A 13,809-nucleotide genomic window follows, 5' to 3' on the forward strand; every position below is an offset into this window, starting at 1 on the left:
GTGTGCCAACAGAAAACTTAAAAAAAACTGCAAATGAGTTTTTTTCCAGAATGTAACTTTTGACTAAAATGATGGACTTCCATCCACTGATGTTAATTCACTTTCACTTCAGTCTAAACAGAGAAAGCACCACTGCAGATTGCCCTTCAAAGAAGGGAACAGAATACTGGATGGTTTTGTTGCAAATGCTGACATTTAAAAATACTGCAGGAAGAAACAAACTGTTCTTGCTTCCAGCTCTTATGTCATACACAATTAATGAAATGTCTGAGAGAAACTCTTCAACAAAATACAGTTTCTCAAAGCAGCAAGGGATCCTAGAGAAGAGCAACTTAACAACCATTCAGCTAAAGTACAACTCTTCATGAAATTTAGGGTATCCTGGAGTATTCTGCTAAGTCTGAATAGTTTCCCAGACTTCAAAAGGCTAGCAGTTTGTACTAACAAGCTTACCAGAGGACAAATTTACAAGCCAAACCAAATAATAAAGGAAATGAAACATATTCATTAAAAAGTCATTTCAGATGAGGTACTTAGACTAACTTGTTATATTTCACAAATGGCCTTGTTTCCAATAACAATTATTAATTGCTGTTGGAGAATAGTAACTTTCCTGTGTTGTTACAAAAGCCAAGACACAGAGATCCTTAAGCTATCACAAAAAATTGCAAACCAGAAATTGTACACAGACAAAAAGAAGCAGGCATGAGGTTTCAAAAACCAGTGTTTCCTATTACACTCCCTGTGCAGTGTTTTTCTTATCCACATAATTACAAAGTGCAAAGTGTAAATGTAGACATTATTATAAAGTATATAAGAACATTTATTTTTACAAATTTTACAGTTATTTTGAGGACTTCTGTTATTTCCATGTAAGTACCAAAATCAGGTCAAATTAAAAGGAAATCCTCTCTTTTGGCTATTTTATTTTGCATTTAACAGAATATTTTTAACATTTAAATGATTTATTAGACAAGGACTTTTCCTAGACTTTTAGGTGACAATGATCAGTCAAACAAGAGCACTGAAAAATAAGATAAAGGAAGTATGTTCTACAGAAAATGCTTATGTGGGATATACAAGAAGAATTATGCCAGCTGCAAATCCTCCCAGTCCAAATTACTTCCTTCCTGAATCCTTCATTCCTCTAGTGCTCTTTCAACAGTGGGAAATAACAACTACAACTATAACACTCTTACATTTTTATAGAAAAAGGTGGTAAGCAGAATAATCAAATTTCAGTTATTAGAGCAACTGCTCATTGAATTAACTATCTAAGGAGTTATCTTAGATTTCTTTTGAACAGAATGTTGAAGAAGATTTCTTACTTTCTCATAGAGACAGTATTTGCATGGGTCCACTGTGCAAGTATATATGCATGTATACATACGCACAATTTGATAACTACTTTTCCTCAGTAAAATGTACAATGATTTCAGTCCCACTTCATGCAACTCTGTGCAGAACATTAGGGAAACCAATGCAAGGTATTTTCCAGTCCAAATGTGGACACAGTCTTGCTTTTATTTTTATCTAGGAAATTGTGAGCAAACAGTTCCCTTGGAGCTGTATGCTTTAGCATCTCTGAGTAATTAGCAAAATCTGTCAACAAAGCACTTGGGAACTTTCCTTTGTACATGCATGTTATAGCTATTAAGAAAACTAAAAGACTTGAGAGGAACTGGAAGTCATTCATTTAAGTAATTCCTCTGTATTTAATGACCTGTATAAGCACTGCAGGCAGCAATTCAAGCCACTTCTTCCACTTGCAGGCATGCTCTTTTAAGAACTGAGGATATTTTGCTCACTTTTTGGTGTCTATCTCTTTATCCGTAACAGAACTTTTCATTAAAAAGAACACATTTTGGCACTGTAAGAACATAATGGAGGCAAAAAGTTTCCAAGAAGTTTGCAAAGAATAAAAAAAGTTTGTAAGATTTTTCTATGAAAGTAATGATCAACCTCACTGAAAAAAATGGAAGCCACAGCACTGGAAGCAGCCCTTACCGAGATGTCTTGTATATGTATCCATAAGTATTTTATTGATGCACTGAACCTCCAGCCAGTCCTTAAACTGGGTGTCCACCCATGGCAACATCTAGCAGTTGCTGGCTTCCAACATTTCCTCACACATCTGCATCCCACTGGCTAAACCCTTTGATTCTTATTTTCTCAGCTACTACTTCTCTTTCTGTGCTACTTTCTCCCTCATTTTGTATTTTTCACCTCTCTTCCTATCCAGCTCATTTCCCTAGATCACCACTAATTACAGAAAATGGAATAATACTTTAATTTCTGTTCTTGTTTAACATATCATCTTTCAACTGCTTCTTTTCAGATATATAAGCATTAACATATATCCACACAGCCTTTGAGTGACAGTCTTCCACCTAACTCTAGCCTCAGGGTTAGTCTTCTTAACCTGGAAAACACTTAGAAAATGTGATGAAAAATTCCTAAAAAATCTCCTCAATTTATATTGAATATTAGAGCAGAAAACATTTCTGTGATCTGAAAAATGATTGGACTCTCTGCTGGCATCAGGTAGTCAAAATCTTGTCTTAGAAGTGATAACAATAAATGGATTTTTATAAATCCATAAAAGCATACATAAATGCATTTTTATTTGTTTACACCTAAGGCAGCCCCTTGAGGTGCATCATATGAGAGACATCTACCCCCCTTGCATCAGCCAGGCCTCATGGCCTGACTGTGGGAGTGAAGCTGGGCCACGTATCTCCTGTTCTCCCCTTGCAGAGCTGAAAATGGTTAAGATCCAGAGCTGTAGTTTGAGAAGAGGAGATGTAGGAAATCTGAGATCACAGACAAAAAGCATTTCTGGCAATTATTTGCTTTAAAAGAACATCCTGCTGACTTCCTCCAGGACGCCACGCTAGGAGTCTAGTTTCAAGATTTTACAGGGTAGTCTAAGATTCTTATCACCTAATTGCACTTTATACTTTCTGAAATGAACCTGTATGTGAAAATAGAGTTAGAAATAATCATCTTCGATCATATCCTGTGCTTGTTTAGTTTTGGTATCCCTTGTGTCAGTGGACAGGCACCTGCTTCAGACGGAAATGTAAGAATCCTACAGTAGTAGCTGGTTGACCTCTTGCCATAGCTCATTCCCTTCTCCAACGGCCTCACTCTGTTCTCTGTTAGTATATACCTTGTCATAATGTGTTTCATCATTCCAGTCATAAAAGCAGCAGATTCTGCTCTGGTATTCAGAATTAAATGCCTAAGTGGTTGCATAAGCAAACTTACATATATGAACAGGCATTTTGTACTAGTATCATCCATACACAATTTAAATGCCCAAATGAAATGTTGGTTCTGACTGGTGCTACTACAGTGTGAGATTCTACAGTGTGCTGTATTTGCACAGACACTCAGTAAGTTTACTGGAGTCCATGTGGGCAGTCCTGCCCCACATGACCTGGTAAATCCTTAGTAGCTCCATCCTGCAGAACTTACAGGCATGAGACTCCATGGGAATTCCCAGGTTTCTTGGTGGATAAGGCATTTGGAATTATAAAACATCAAAAAATTCACTACATGGGATTATTATATATAGAAAGATTCAGTACAAAAAATAGTTATCATTATGAATTGAAATGGTCTAATACTTACCCTCTTATCTGTACTTGAGCCTTAGCACTGATGTTGATATGGAGATTAACTAAATTGCTGGTGGGATTAATCTTGTTAGAACTGGAAAAGATATGTACAAGGCTTAAAATAGGTTACTTAGCAGAACTCTAGATTGTTATAGATACAGCACTGAATACCACAAGGCCTACAATTAGGAAGCGATGCCATTGGATGTATTACAGCATGGGCTTGCTATTGCTATTCTTCAGTCTTGTAGGACACTGGTATTTAAGCTTGATATTATTTGAGCTCATCACATGTTTAATAATATAACCAACACTAGCTTCCTTTGAAGAATCCTATCTGTGAATATGATGATATACATTTATTTAGCTCAGAATAGCATGTAAATTCCCTTGTTCAATTTGGTTATCTGCATGGACAGGAGTATTTTAACAGAATATGTGGGTGTTACATGCATTGGGGGAAGGCAGTGTTAATGAGCAAGATAGGCCTTGTAACAAAATTTGCTTTTATGACACTCAAAACTTGTGAATTCTGTATGACAGAGTCTTTGAAGAAAAAGAACCAAAATAAACTGTTTCTCTAACTTTCTTATTTTCTCCCCTCCCCTATCCAGGGAGTGTTTACACTCTTAATCCCATTTAGCAGTGAAAACAGATCCCTATGTTTAAAGCCTAGTGCTCTCACTCACTGTCTTACTGCAAATCCTTAGTACCAAAGGTAGTTTCTATTACCTCAAAAGGCCATTCCTATGACTAGAGTCAATTCATGCAAAGAAGGGTTTTCAGGTTCAAATTCATGAAGACAGTGAAAATAAATAATTACATACTCAGAATTCATTTAATTATGTGATTCATTATGGGATTATGGGACTAAATTTGAGGGTTTTTTCAAGCAAGTGTGGAAGTACTTCCTTGTTTCATGGAGACTAAGTTTCTATTGCTGTCACAGTTTACTGTTATCACATCTGGGTAGCATCAGTCAAATGGAAACATTCAGAGGAGGCCAGCATTCCCAGCGACTGATTCCTGAGTAAAGTGCAGTACTGCTTTGATCCAGGCTTTCTGGTTACAGATTGCTAAAATTAGGAGCAGCTCTAATTTGTTTGTAAACTAATGCAGATTCCCCTCAAACATCATTTGAACTTTTGATGTAATCCTCTATCCCCATTGCTTGGAGTACAAAAGTACAAAAATTGCTTAAAGCATAAAAATGACTATACAACTAATTTGTTAGAATAAGATGCTCTCCAATTTGTATCATGTACTACTTTCCATAGAGTTCAAAAACAGATTTTGATCATATATACTTGGTATGCAAATCTTGTTTGCACTTTATAGTATTCTGTAGAGAAGAAAACAGTTCAAATAAAAGTGCCAGGCCATCTCCCACTCTAAGGGGTATACAACCGACTAGCAAAATCCACATCAGAAAAGGAATCAGATTTCAAGACACTACTCAGCCTCTTCCTTATTTCCTGTAAGTAATGAACTTCAGTCTTGCAAACCAAAATATTTATTTTCCACTTGATGTTTTGGAGTAAATTAAAGGTCTCTTGAATAACTCAGACCAGGACACAAATTCAGACATGTTCTCTGCTTCCCTTTCCTTCTATTTAGGTAATTTCCTCTTTATGCCTTATGAATTTCTGTCTCCTTTTAAGATTGTTTTACTTTTGTAATTTTGATTGTTTTAAGATTGTTAAGGACACATAAATGTACGAACTGTAGTGCTGCTTGAGAATGAATGTACAAAGCAGTGAGTTCTAACTGTAGGGTACATTTCCTATGCAAGTACTTTTTTTTGTTGTTGTTGTTTTTAAGTGCTCTTCAGAATTCTGATACCAGTTTGTGGAAACTGTCCTGTTTGGTAGCCCAACAGATTTCCTCCCTTTACATTTTGGTGAGTCACGCTCACGGAGGAAGCATGAGATGTTGCTATCTCCTCAAGTTCAGACTTGTTCCTCAGTAAAGCTGTCACTTTTTCTACAGAAGTGGCCTACCCTCAACTCTTGTTACATAGTAAGACATAGCTACCCAAAAAGCTCTGAACCTCCTCAGTTTCACAGCACGGAAAGAGTAGTGTCGAGAGCCTCTGATACCCATTTAAAACTGTATTGCTTGCATTAATGACCTGACAGTGAACAGTGGTATGGACAGGGGACCTAGAAGATAGACATTGTATCTTGTATCTCTCTCTGGAGGAGCCCATGCCCCAGGTTTGAATGATCTCCAGCTCGCCAGACAAACCCCTGCAAGAGGGTCTGAGGCCTGACCAGGCACCTCATTCTCTTCTGTGGCGTTGCTGTGACCTTCCTGAATTTCTGCATGTCCTTTCCTTCAAGGGTTACATTATGGAAGCATGACTTAAACATTTTAAATGTCTCAGTTATTTACCACAGTGAACATGATCAAGGCCCTCATTAAACGCCAGACATTAGCAATTAAGTCTCTGTGTGTGGGGCACTGAGGGCTCCAACAGGACCTCCAGTGTGTATTTGATGAGGACAGATGGAGCAGAAACCTTGCCACATACTGAAAAAGTCCCAGGTTTGTTCTTGCTGTTATCCTAACCCAGCCTGTCCTATGCCTTTTTGTCCCTGTGGAGGAAGTACTGCTCAGCATAAAACAGAAGATTCTCCAGCAGTGATATTTCAGCCCCACAAATGTGGAAGAAACTAATGGAAAAAGGACAAAGGTTCACCTGCACAGTTTTCCTTCTTCATGCCAGTAAATCTGCTGAGCAGATTTTAACGGCTCTCCTTCTATTTTCTAAATTGTCATGAAGAAGTGGCATGTCTTTTTTTTTTTTTTTTTTTTTCCAGAGCATATGTTTTTAAATACAGAACTTTGTTACAAAGTTATCACTGTTCATTAATTCTGAAGTGGAAAACAAAGTGCAAATTTGGCAAATCTGTAGAAGATCCTTAGATCACTGACCAAAATCAGTTAACCTGAATTTTTACAAAATAAAATCCTCAGAATAACTCTAAGACTGATTTTGCTAAAAGCTAACTAGGCTCCAACTCCACAAAACGTCCTGAAGAAAGCTACCATAGAAAAGCCCATGAAATAACGATTGACACTAGATAGTTAGTGAGTTCCTTATATATTAAGCTTCAGATATCAATAGGAATTCAGAATTTAAATAAACATGCTCCTGATAAAACATCTAACCTTTTGATTTGCAGCTCGAAATTGATGCTGGAATCTGCATTTTCAAAATGTTGAACAGAAAATCGAATGCCTGTAGAGAACTGGGAAAGAAACAAAAGAACAGGTTAGAAAAAATGGTTGATCTCCTCATATCAAGAAAGCAGGACTGTTCAACGTTGCATTTCACAGACTTGTATACGATACTGTTGATTTTTAAAATCAGTATGTAATAATATAATCTAGTTGTTTTCAGGAAAAAATACCATCCTGTCTGTGTATGTCACCAGATGGAAAACTTGGCTGGATAGAGGAAAGATCAAGAGAACAGAGAAGCATACTCCCAAGAACACAGCAGTGGGCCCTTCTTCATCCAGACAATATTTGCTTTACTTTGACAAGCCAACAAGCCAAAAGAAAATAATAGCGGTCTGGCACCTCTCATCCCTGCCTCCATCCATGCATGCCTTTGTCCAGGTCTCCAGGGCCTCCTGCTCCTCCTGTTGTCTCTGTAACTGTGACATATGAGCTGCATGCTTGAGGTGTCACGAGGCTCACTGATAACCTGTTATTCTTCTAGAGGCTAAATTAGCAGCAGCTTGATGTTTTAGTTTGATTTGGTTTGAGTTTTTTCATTGCAGTTTAGTGAAGAGAAACACAACTTCAAAGTTGTACTTGCAGTTCATCTTGTCACAATTTGCAGTGTGTGACCACAGAAGATAGAGGCTAAAACATGCATTTCTCAAAACTGAAGGAGGTAAGGGCTTCTGCTGTTGCTCCCTTGTGTTTTTGCAGATCCTGCTTCCTCCCTCTGATAGGACACAGAGTAAAGCAGAACAATTTAATTCAGAAGACAGGAGGGAACTGCAGGGCTAACTAAAGGAATATACAAAAGCATATGGTGGGGTCTTTGCAACCCACTTGTTTGATATATTTACAGCCCCAGTATGTAAGTGTCAGGGGAACATGGGAAGGTGCCATCTGCCCTCATTAAATTAATAAAATTGTACTGCAATGATTAAATTAATGTTTTTAATTGCTATATTTCAATTGCACATGTTTTAAAACTAGTAATTTTTGAAATATGAATCTTGCATTAAGACTGCCAGCAAAGCCTACAGCCTGTAATCTTGTACAACTTTTCACTCTCCCCTACCTCCCCTATTGCCTGATGGTCGATTTTCCTGCCAGATAACTTGCACACTGTGTTTTCATTTTTTTAATAAGGATGGTTACATATAGCCATATTATCCACGTGGAAAAACAATCTTCCTGAAAAATTAATCAAAAGGTATTAGGAAATGAGGACATCACTCCTTCATCTCTGACAATATCTGTTTAGATTGGGGCAAGGGAGAAGAAAAAGCTGTGTTTGCTTGGCATACTTTCCTTAACATACTTGGGGTAACGTTGTCAGCCACAGGACAGGACACAATAATCTAAAATTATGTTTGGGATAGAGATTCAACATCATTGAAGATGAGGATTTTCCTCTGTGGGTGTAATTTCAGATGTTTAAGCAACTCCTTTTTTCCAAGCATTTTTTTTTTTTTTAATTTTCACTCAATTCTCTGTTTTTCCTCACTTGTAGTGGTGCATCACTGAATCTTAACCCATCTCCAGAACGAGACTTAGCTAACGTATTTCAACTAATTCTTTCAGTTATCCTATGCTGAATTCAATACTTTCATCATAAAAGAAATGGTAAGTTCAAATCTTTGAATTCTTACCATTTTAATGTCATAGTTAAGGATTATCTCTCTTTTTGGAAGTAAAATCTTTAAGATGAAAAGATAATGCTCATTAAATTAAACAGAAGCTGAAAACTGGCTTGGAATACAGATGTAAGCTATTTTTAAGACCACTTTTTGGAGATGATTTTAGCAACTGTATTGCTATTTCGTTCACCTTTAAAAATACAATGATTTTTTAAATCTCTGAGATGAGAATTTCCAAATATTCAGTTCAGCATTTCTCTTAATGCTTTTACTAATTAGTCTATATACATTTGTTTCCACTTGTAACAGAAAAAAGATTTGATGGACTAAAGATAAAATTTTCCTCAGCGCAGACATGAACTGCAGTTTTGATTATCTATTATACACCTGAGGCTTAATCCCTTATTTAATACTGAAACACACTTCTACTGTATGAGTCTAGTAAGCTGCAGATGTTGCCTCTGTATGGTTGTGTGACTTTGTTAATGTCAAGTAGCCCTTGACACAGCTACTAATAATGGGGCAAAGATGTTAATATGCCCTTGATGAAAAACCAGAGGCCAAAGCAGTTGAAGTTGCTTGAGCTTGTAACACATCAATCACTCAACCTCCTTATTTTGGTGGGACATTCATTGTATTAAATAGTTTAATATTACTTAAAATTTTCCAAGTGAAGTTAGTTTCATTAAAATTGCATTATCTTCCATATCAGTAACATCATGTATCTCTGAAATACAGGACATTTCTGCTAGTACTGATAAGATTTAATCCGTTATTATGTTTGACAGGATCTAGAAGTATGCTGGAAGACACAGGGCTAGCTTTTTTTGAAGTGTCTTGCAGCACATATGAAAGATAAACACTCTGTGCTCTTGAAGAATCAGTTTGGTACATACGAAAATATAGGCAAGATCTCCCAAGCCTCCCAGTCATGTAACCTTATTTCTATTAATTGCTACTAACTTTCAAATTTTTCTACCAGAATTATAATAAAACCAACATCTCACTTCCTAAGGCCGCTAAAGAGATGTTAGGAAGCTTCTCAGTCTGACCCATTTCAGTACTTTGAGCACCCTTTGCCAGTGAGATGGTATCACATGTAGTTTGCATTCTGAACCATATGGTATTGTGATTTTCCTTACTATTCATCTTCTTTTTTACATTTTCATCTTTTTTTTTAACTACAAAGTTATTACTGAAAGGGTTACCTAATTTTTGTGGCCAGTAAATGGTTTTAAGGTGACAGATTTTCAAAAAGTCAGAGATATGGCAATTTTGATGACAATAACGCATTTTGAAGATGTGAAGTGTGAGACAACTCTGTAGCCTGCTGCAGTAATATCCCATGGGTTATATCACAAAATCCTGACATAACCCTCATACTCAGAAGCTGATCTTAAACAGTTCAAGAATTCTAGGATTTCAGGGTGCTGAAAAGTCATTACAGTGACTCAATAGTTAAGAGTTTTAGGAATGTTTGATTTTGACCTAACCCTCCCTTCCCACTCCCTCACAACTTCCACAGAGTCCCTTTCTGACCGAATATTTTGAGAGTAACTGATCTCCTGCCAGAGCAGAATTGTTTTCCAACATTGGAAATAGATCAGAGCAACCCTTCGTGATTTATGCGATTTGTACAAAGGGCTGGTATTTTGCTTTTGGAAGTACATTTGCCATCATAAATACGTTTGGACTGAAAAAGCTCAAGTCCTTTCACCTTTACTAAGCTTCCAGGAGAGCTGGTTTCAAAGATAAAGTTAGGCTTTAAGCTTTCACTCACTATAATCAAACACTTTTGCCATCTGGCTTTGTAATGCTCTATCTTCATATGCCTTAATTTTCAAAGGTTGGATTATTTTGTTATAAACCAGAATAACCTTAAACATGTTATGAACCTTGCTTTTTTATTCTGCTACTTCTAAGTCTCTCTTTATAAAGTATTTTGCTTAGGAATATTTGGTAACAGTGCATTTATGGAAGTCTTAGATCTGATTCTGAAGAACAGGATTAGTTATGCTGAGAATTCATAAGTAGACAGGTGAGAGCGGTATTGCTTTAGTGGCCACAAAATAGCATTCCTGAAGTCTTCACACTGCTAGCATTTTCGGTCAAGGATGATGTGGAAACAGGGCTTTGGATTCAAAGGGAGGCGTGTGAGGGGCTGTAGTCTAATACCTCCACACTCTGACCCTTCCATTGCTTAGCTTTATGACAATATGCAAACCACAAAAATTTGCTCCTAGCTTGATATACAATGTTAGTGTCTCTTGTGTTTAGTCTTCCTTTTCTCTTCCAAACCGATGGGTTTCTATGCTCCATTCCCCTGCACCTCAATCACCCACAAGATTCTTGTCCACTTCTGTCCGTATCTAGAGAATTTGCTTCTGACATGAGACTAACCAGGAAACCACTGAACAGATACCTAATCTTACCAGTTTTCTGGTGCAAGAAATTATCTGCCTTGATTTGGGACTTATGTAGTGCTTCAGCCCATCATTGCCTCCCATTATCCCATTATGAAAACTTAATTTCTCAGAAATGTTTTCAATTACTCTTACTTTTTAGGCATTTCATTTAGTGGAATAAAACAACTACAAAACCTATGTTTAATCCTTATCTGCTGTCCACTGTCAGTCACTATTCAGTTTCACTTCTGTCTAAAAACAAGGCTACTAGTGTTCCATCTAATGTGTAGTATGATTTATGAATAGCTGTCTTAGGAAAACGTTTAGAATGACATTAATAACTTAAAGGAAAGCTTGATTCCAACCACACTTTCATGGATATAAATCATGATACAAACTGATAATACAACCTTTATGCACTCAAGAAGAGAATCAGGCTAAAGAAGTTCTCATTTGCTATACATATATTAAGTAAAAATAATACTAAAAGGGAGAAATAAACAGATCACATTATAGATCGGGATTTTCTTCTCATTATACTAGTGCAACTTCTGTGACTTAAATTGAGCCACTCATTTTCTTTACAGTAAGTGAACTAAAACACAGGCTCTAGCATCATTAATCTTTTAGAAAGTCTAATTGTTAGTTTTTCAGAAGCACAGTTCTGCCTCTTATTACACCAACAATTTCCTGTCCAAGTAAATAATTTGGTTTACGTCCTGCTTATTGGGACACATTCTGCTAATTGAATAGATTTCCATTTGCTCCCCTTTAAAATGCAGTTAGATAAAAATCAGTAAATGCATCTGGTTTTCCCTTACGTTTGCGCCAGCCACCATGGGGTTCCCGAGATCACAAACCACCATTCTAGTTTCATTTTCCATCTTGTAATCACAGCTCAATATACGCAGTGCCTGTAACAAAAGGACACCAATATGGAGGTCAGAGATCACAGTGAAATGTATCCCGTTGGGAAAGTGATGCCTTTTAGACGGTGACATTTCTTTTGATTTCAGACACCTGCTCAGTGCACTATCAAAACATCTAATTGGTTATTGTCAGACAATGGGGGAAAACTGATGCCAGAGAAAAACAAACAGGAAAGTTTCCCAGTACCTTAAGAGCCATGATGAGATCACTCTATTTCTAGTTTTAGCATACTGCTTCATTGTTGTGAATCATTCCTATAGCCATAATGGCTCAACAGAGAAAAAAAAAGTAGGCAAAAATGGATAAGGAGAATAGGCCTGACATTAATTGCAACAGTTGTACTGTCCATCACTAGAAGTCTCTATAATGAATTTCTGGCATTAGCAGAACTTTTTTATGGACCAAGTCTAGAACTTTATTTTCCAACCTATTGTATTTACATTAAATACTTCTGTCAAACCATGAACTGTTAACTGTGGTGTTTATAGTTTAGCAACAAAGGAGATGACAGATTTTCACATTATCAGAAATTAAGGTTTTCATTGTTTATAGCACTAAGTATAATTTAACTGCTTTTCCAGAAACTATTCATTCAAAGTCCAGTTTGTACCTAACATTTCTCAGGCAGTTTTGTTTGATAACTTTGAGGATATAGTCATATAATTCCTCTCTAAAGCTATTATTGCAAAATGTATCCTATGTTTTGGGTTTTTTTTTAACCCTTCAGTCTTTATCACTAGTTGTTACCATCTGTAAACAAAACACACTATAAAAGGAGGAAGAGCTATAGAATAGGGGAAATTTACAGAGTAAGACAAAGCAAGACAGTATGGGTTTTTTTTTTGTTTTCCTCTCTGGCGTTTTCAAGCAAACAAAATACTTCCATATACGTGCAGCATTAAATCAGCTTTTTAAAAGCAGGATGCAGCTAGTTGTTGATGTAGGGCTCTGTCACCACCTTTCCTCTCATTTGTGATTCTCACAGAATAAGCAATACGTGCAAGGTCATGCTCTTTTTATATAAAGACCTGGGAAATCTCTAGATTACTGACTACCAATCCATTCCTATCTGTAAAAGCCAGTATGGACACGCTGACCTTATAATTTCCTGAGATTAAAAGAAAAGATAGGGCATGTCCTAAAAGGAGCCCATGTGAAGCATGCCCTCACTACACACCTCATCATATACTGACACTTTTACAATTTGCTAGATGGAAACAAAGTTTGTTACACAACATGTCCAGTGCACTAACAGCCTTTCCAAGCCTCTCTCAGGTTGGAAGTGGGAGATTTTTACACTCTTTCCAGATGGTTCATTAGAAGTGGGAAGCAACACATGGGAGAAAAGAGGGTGTTAACTCAGTTGAAACCAATCTTGCCTGGAAAACTGTTCATTTTAGCTTTATATGTGGGTTTATAGTTTTGAATCTCTGTGTGTGATGTTGAATTTGAGGTCTAAATGCTAGAAAATAAATATTAATCTAAATTTGATATTTGTCAGTTTCTTTTATTAATGCTGTATCATAGACCAGCATAGAGTAAATCAGCCCTTATCACATAGATTTTTGTCCCTCAAAAGCTGAGCAAATAGAGGAGTTCTGTGAGTAGGTTTTCTGCAATTTGGAGCCTATGCTCTTAGATTGAAAATGATTAATGGTACAGAATTTATATGACCAGCACCACAAAAGCTGATTTGTGCAGCATAAAGATGTGACAAAGGGTCAGCTGTGGTAGAATTTCTTCAATACTGAGATTTATTGCCTTTGTTTTTTCACTGATCACATTTTTGAGGTGGTTAAGTACAAAACAGGAAAATTAAAACCAGGCAGGAAGTGAGCAAGAGCAGAGACTTACATACCTAGTATTGTCAGTGAGTTCATATGTAACTCACCCAGATGGAAGGTTTTGCCACAAAACCCTTCTACCTGCTGCTGGTAGCAATTTATATTTTTATAGCAACACATGGTCTTTTTTGGCAGTCTT

At 36.8% G+C, this 13,809-nt stretch overlaps 1 protein-coding gene across 3 annotated transcripts in view; it reads right to left on the reverse strand.

Moving 5' to 3' along the window:
• The window catches only part of ITGA8 (integrin subunit alpha 8), a 118,149-nt gene that overhangs the window by 42,606 nt on the left and 61,734 nt on the right, over nucleotides 1-13,809 (reverse strand). For all 3 annotated transcript variants that reach the window (XR_006166226.1, XM_042802087.1, XM_032991667.2), the window contains exons 21-23: nucleotides 11,718-11,810; nucleotides 6,798-6,877; nucleotides 3,637-3,717 (exon numbers count right to left, since the gene is read on the reverse strand). Coding sequence is in view for 2 of the 3 variants with exons in the window: in XM_042802087.1 (XP_042658021.1) it covers nucleotides 3,637-3,717; nucleotides 6,798-6,877; nucleotides 11,718-11,810 (254 nt within the window). In the remaining variant the exon portion in view is untranslated. The remainder of the gene's footprint in view (nucleotides 1-3,636; nucleotides 3,718-6,797; nucleotides 6,878-11,717; nucleotides 11,811-13,809) is intronic.

This window comes from Tyto alba, unplaced genomic scaffold, assembly GCF_018691265.1.
Source record: "Tyto alba isolate M040663 unplaced genomic scaffold, T.alba_DEE_v4.0 Super-Scaffold_38, whole genome shotgun sequence".
NCBI lineage: Eukaryota > Metazoa > Chordata > Aves > Strigiformes > Tytonidae > Tyto > Tyto alba.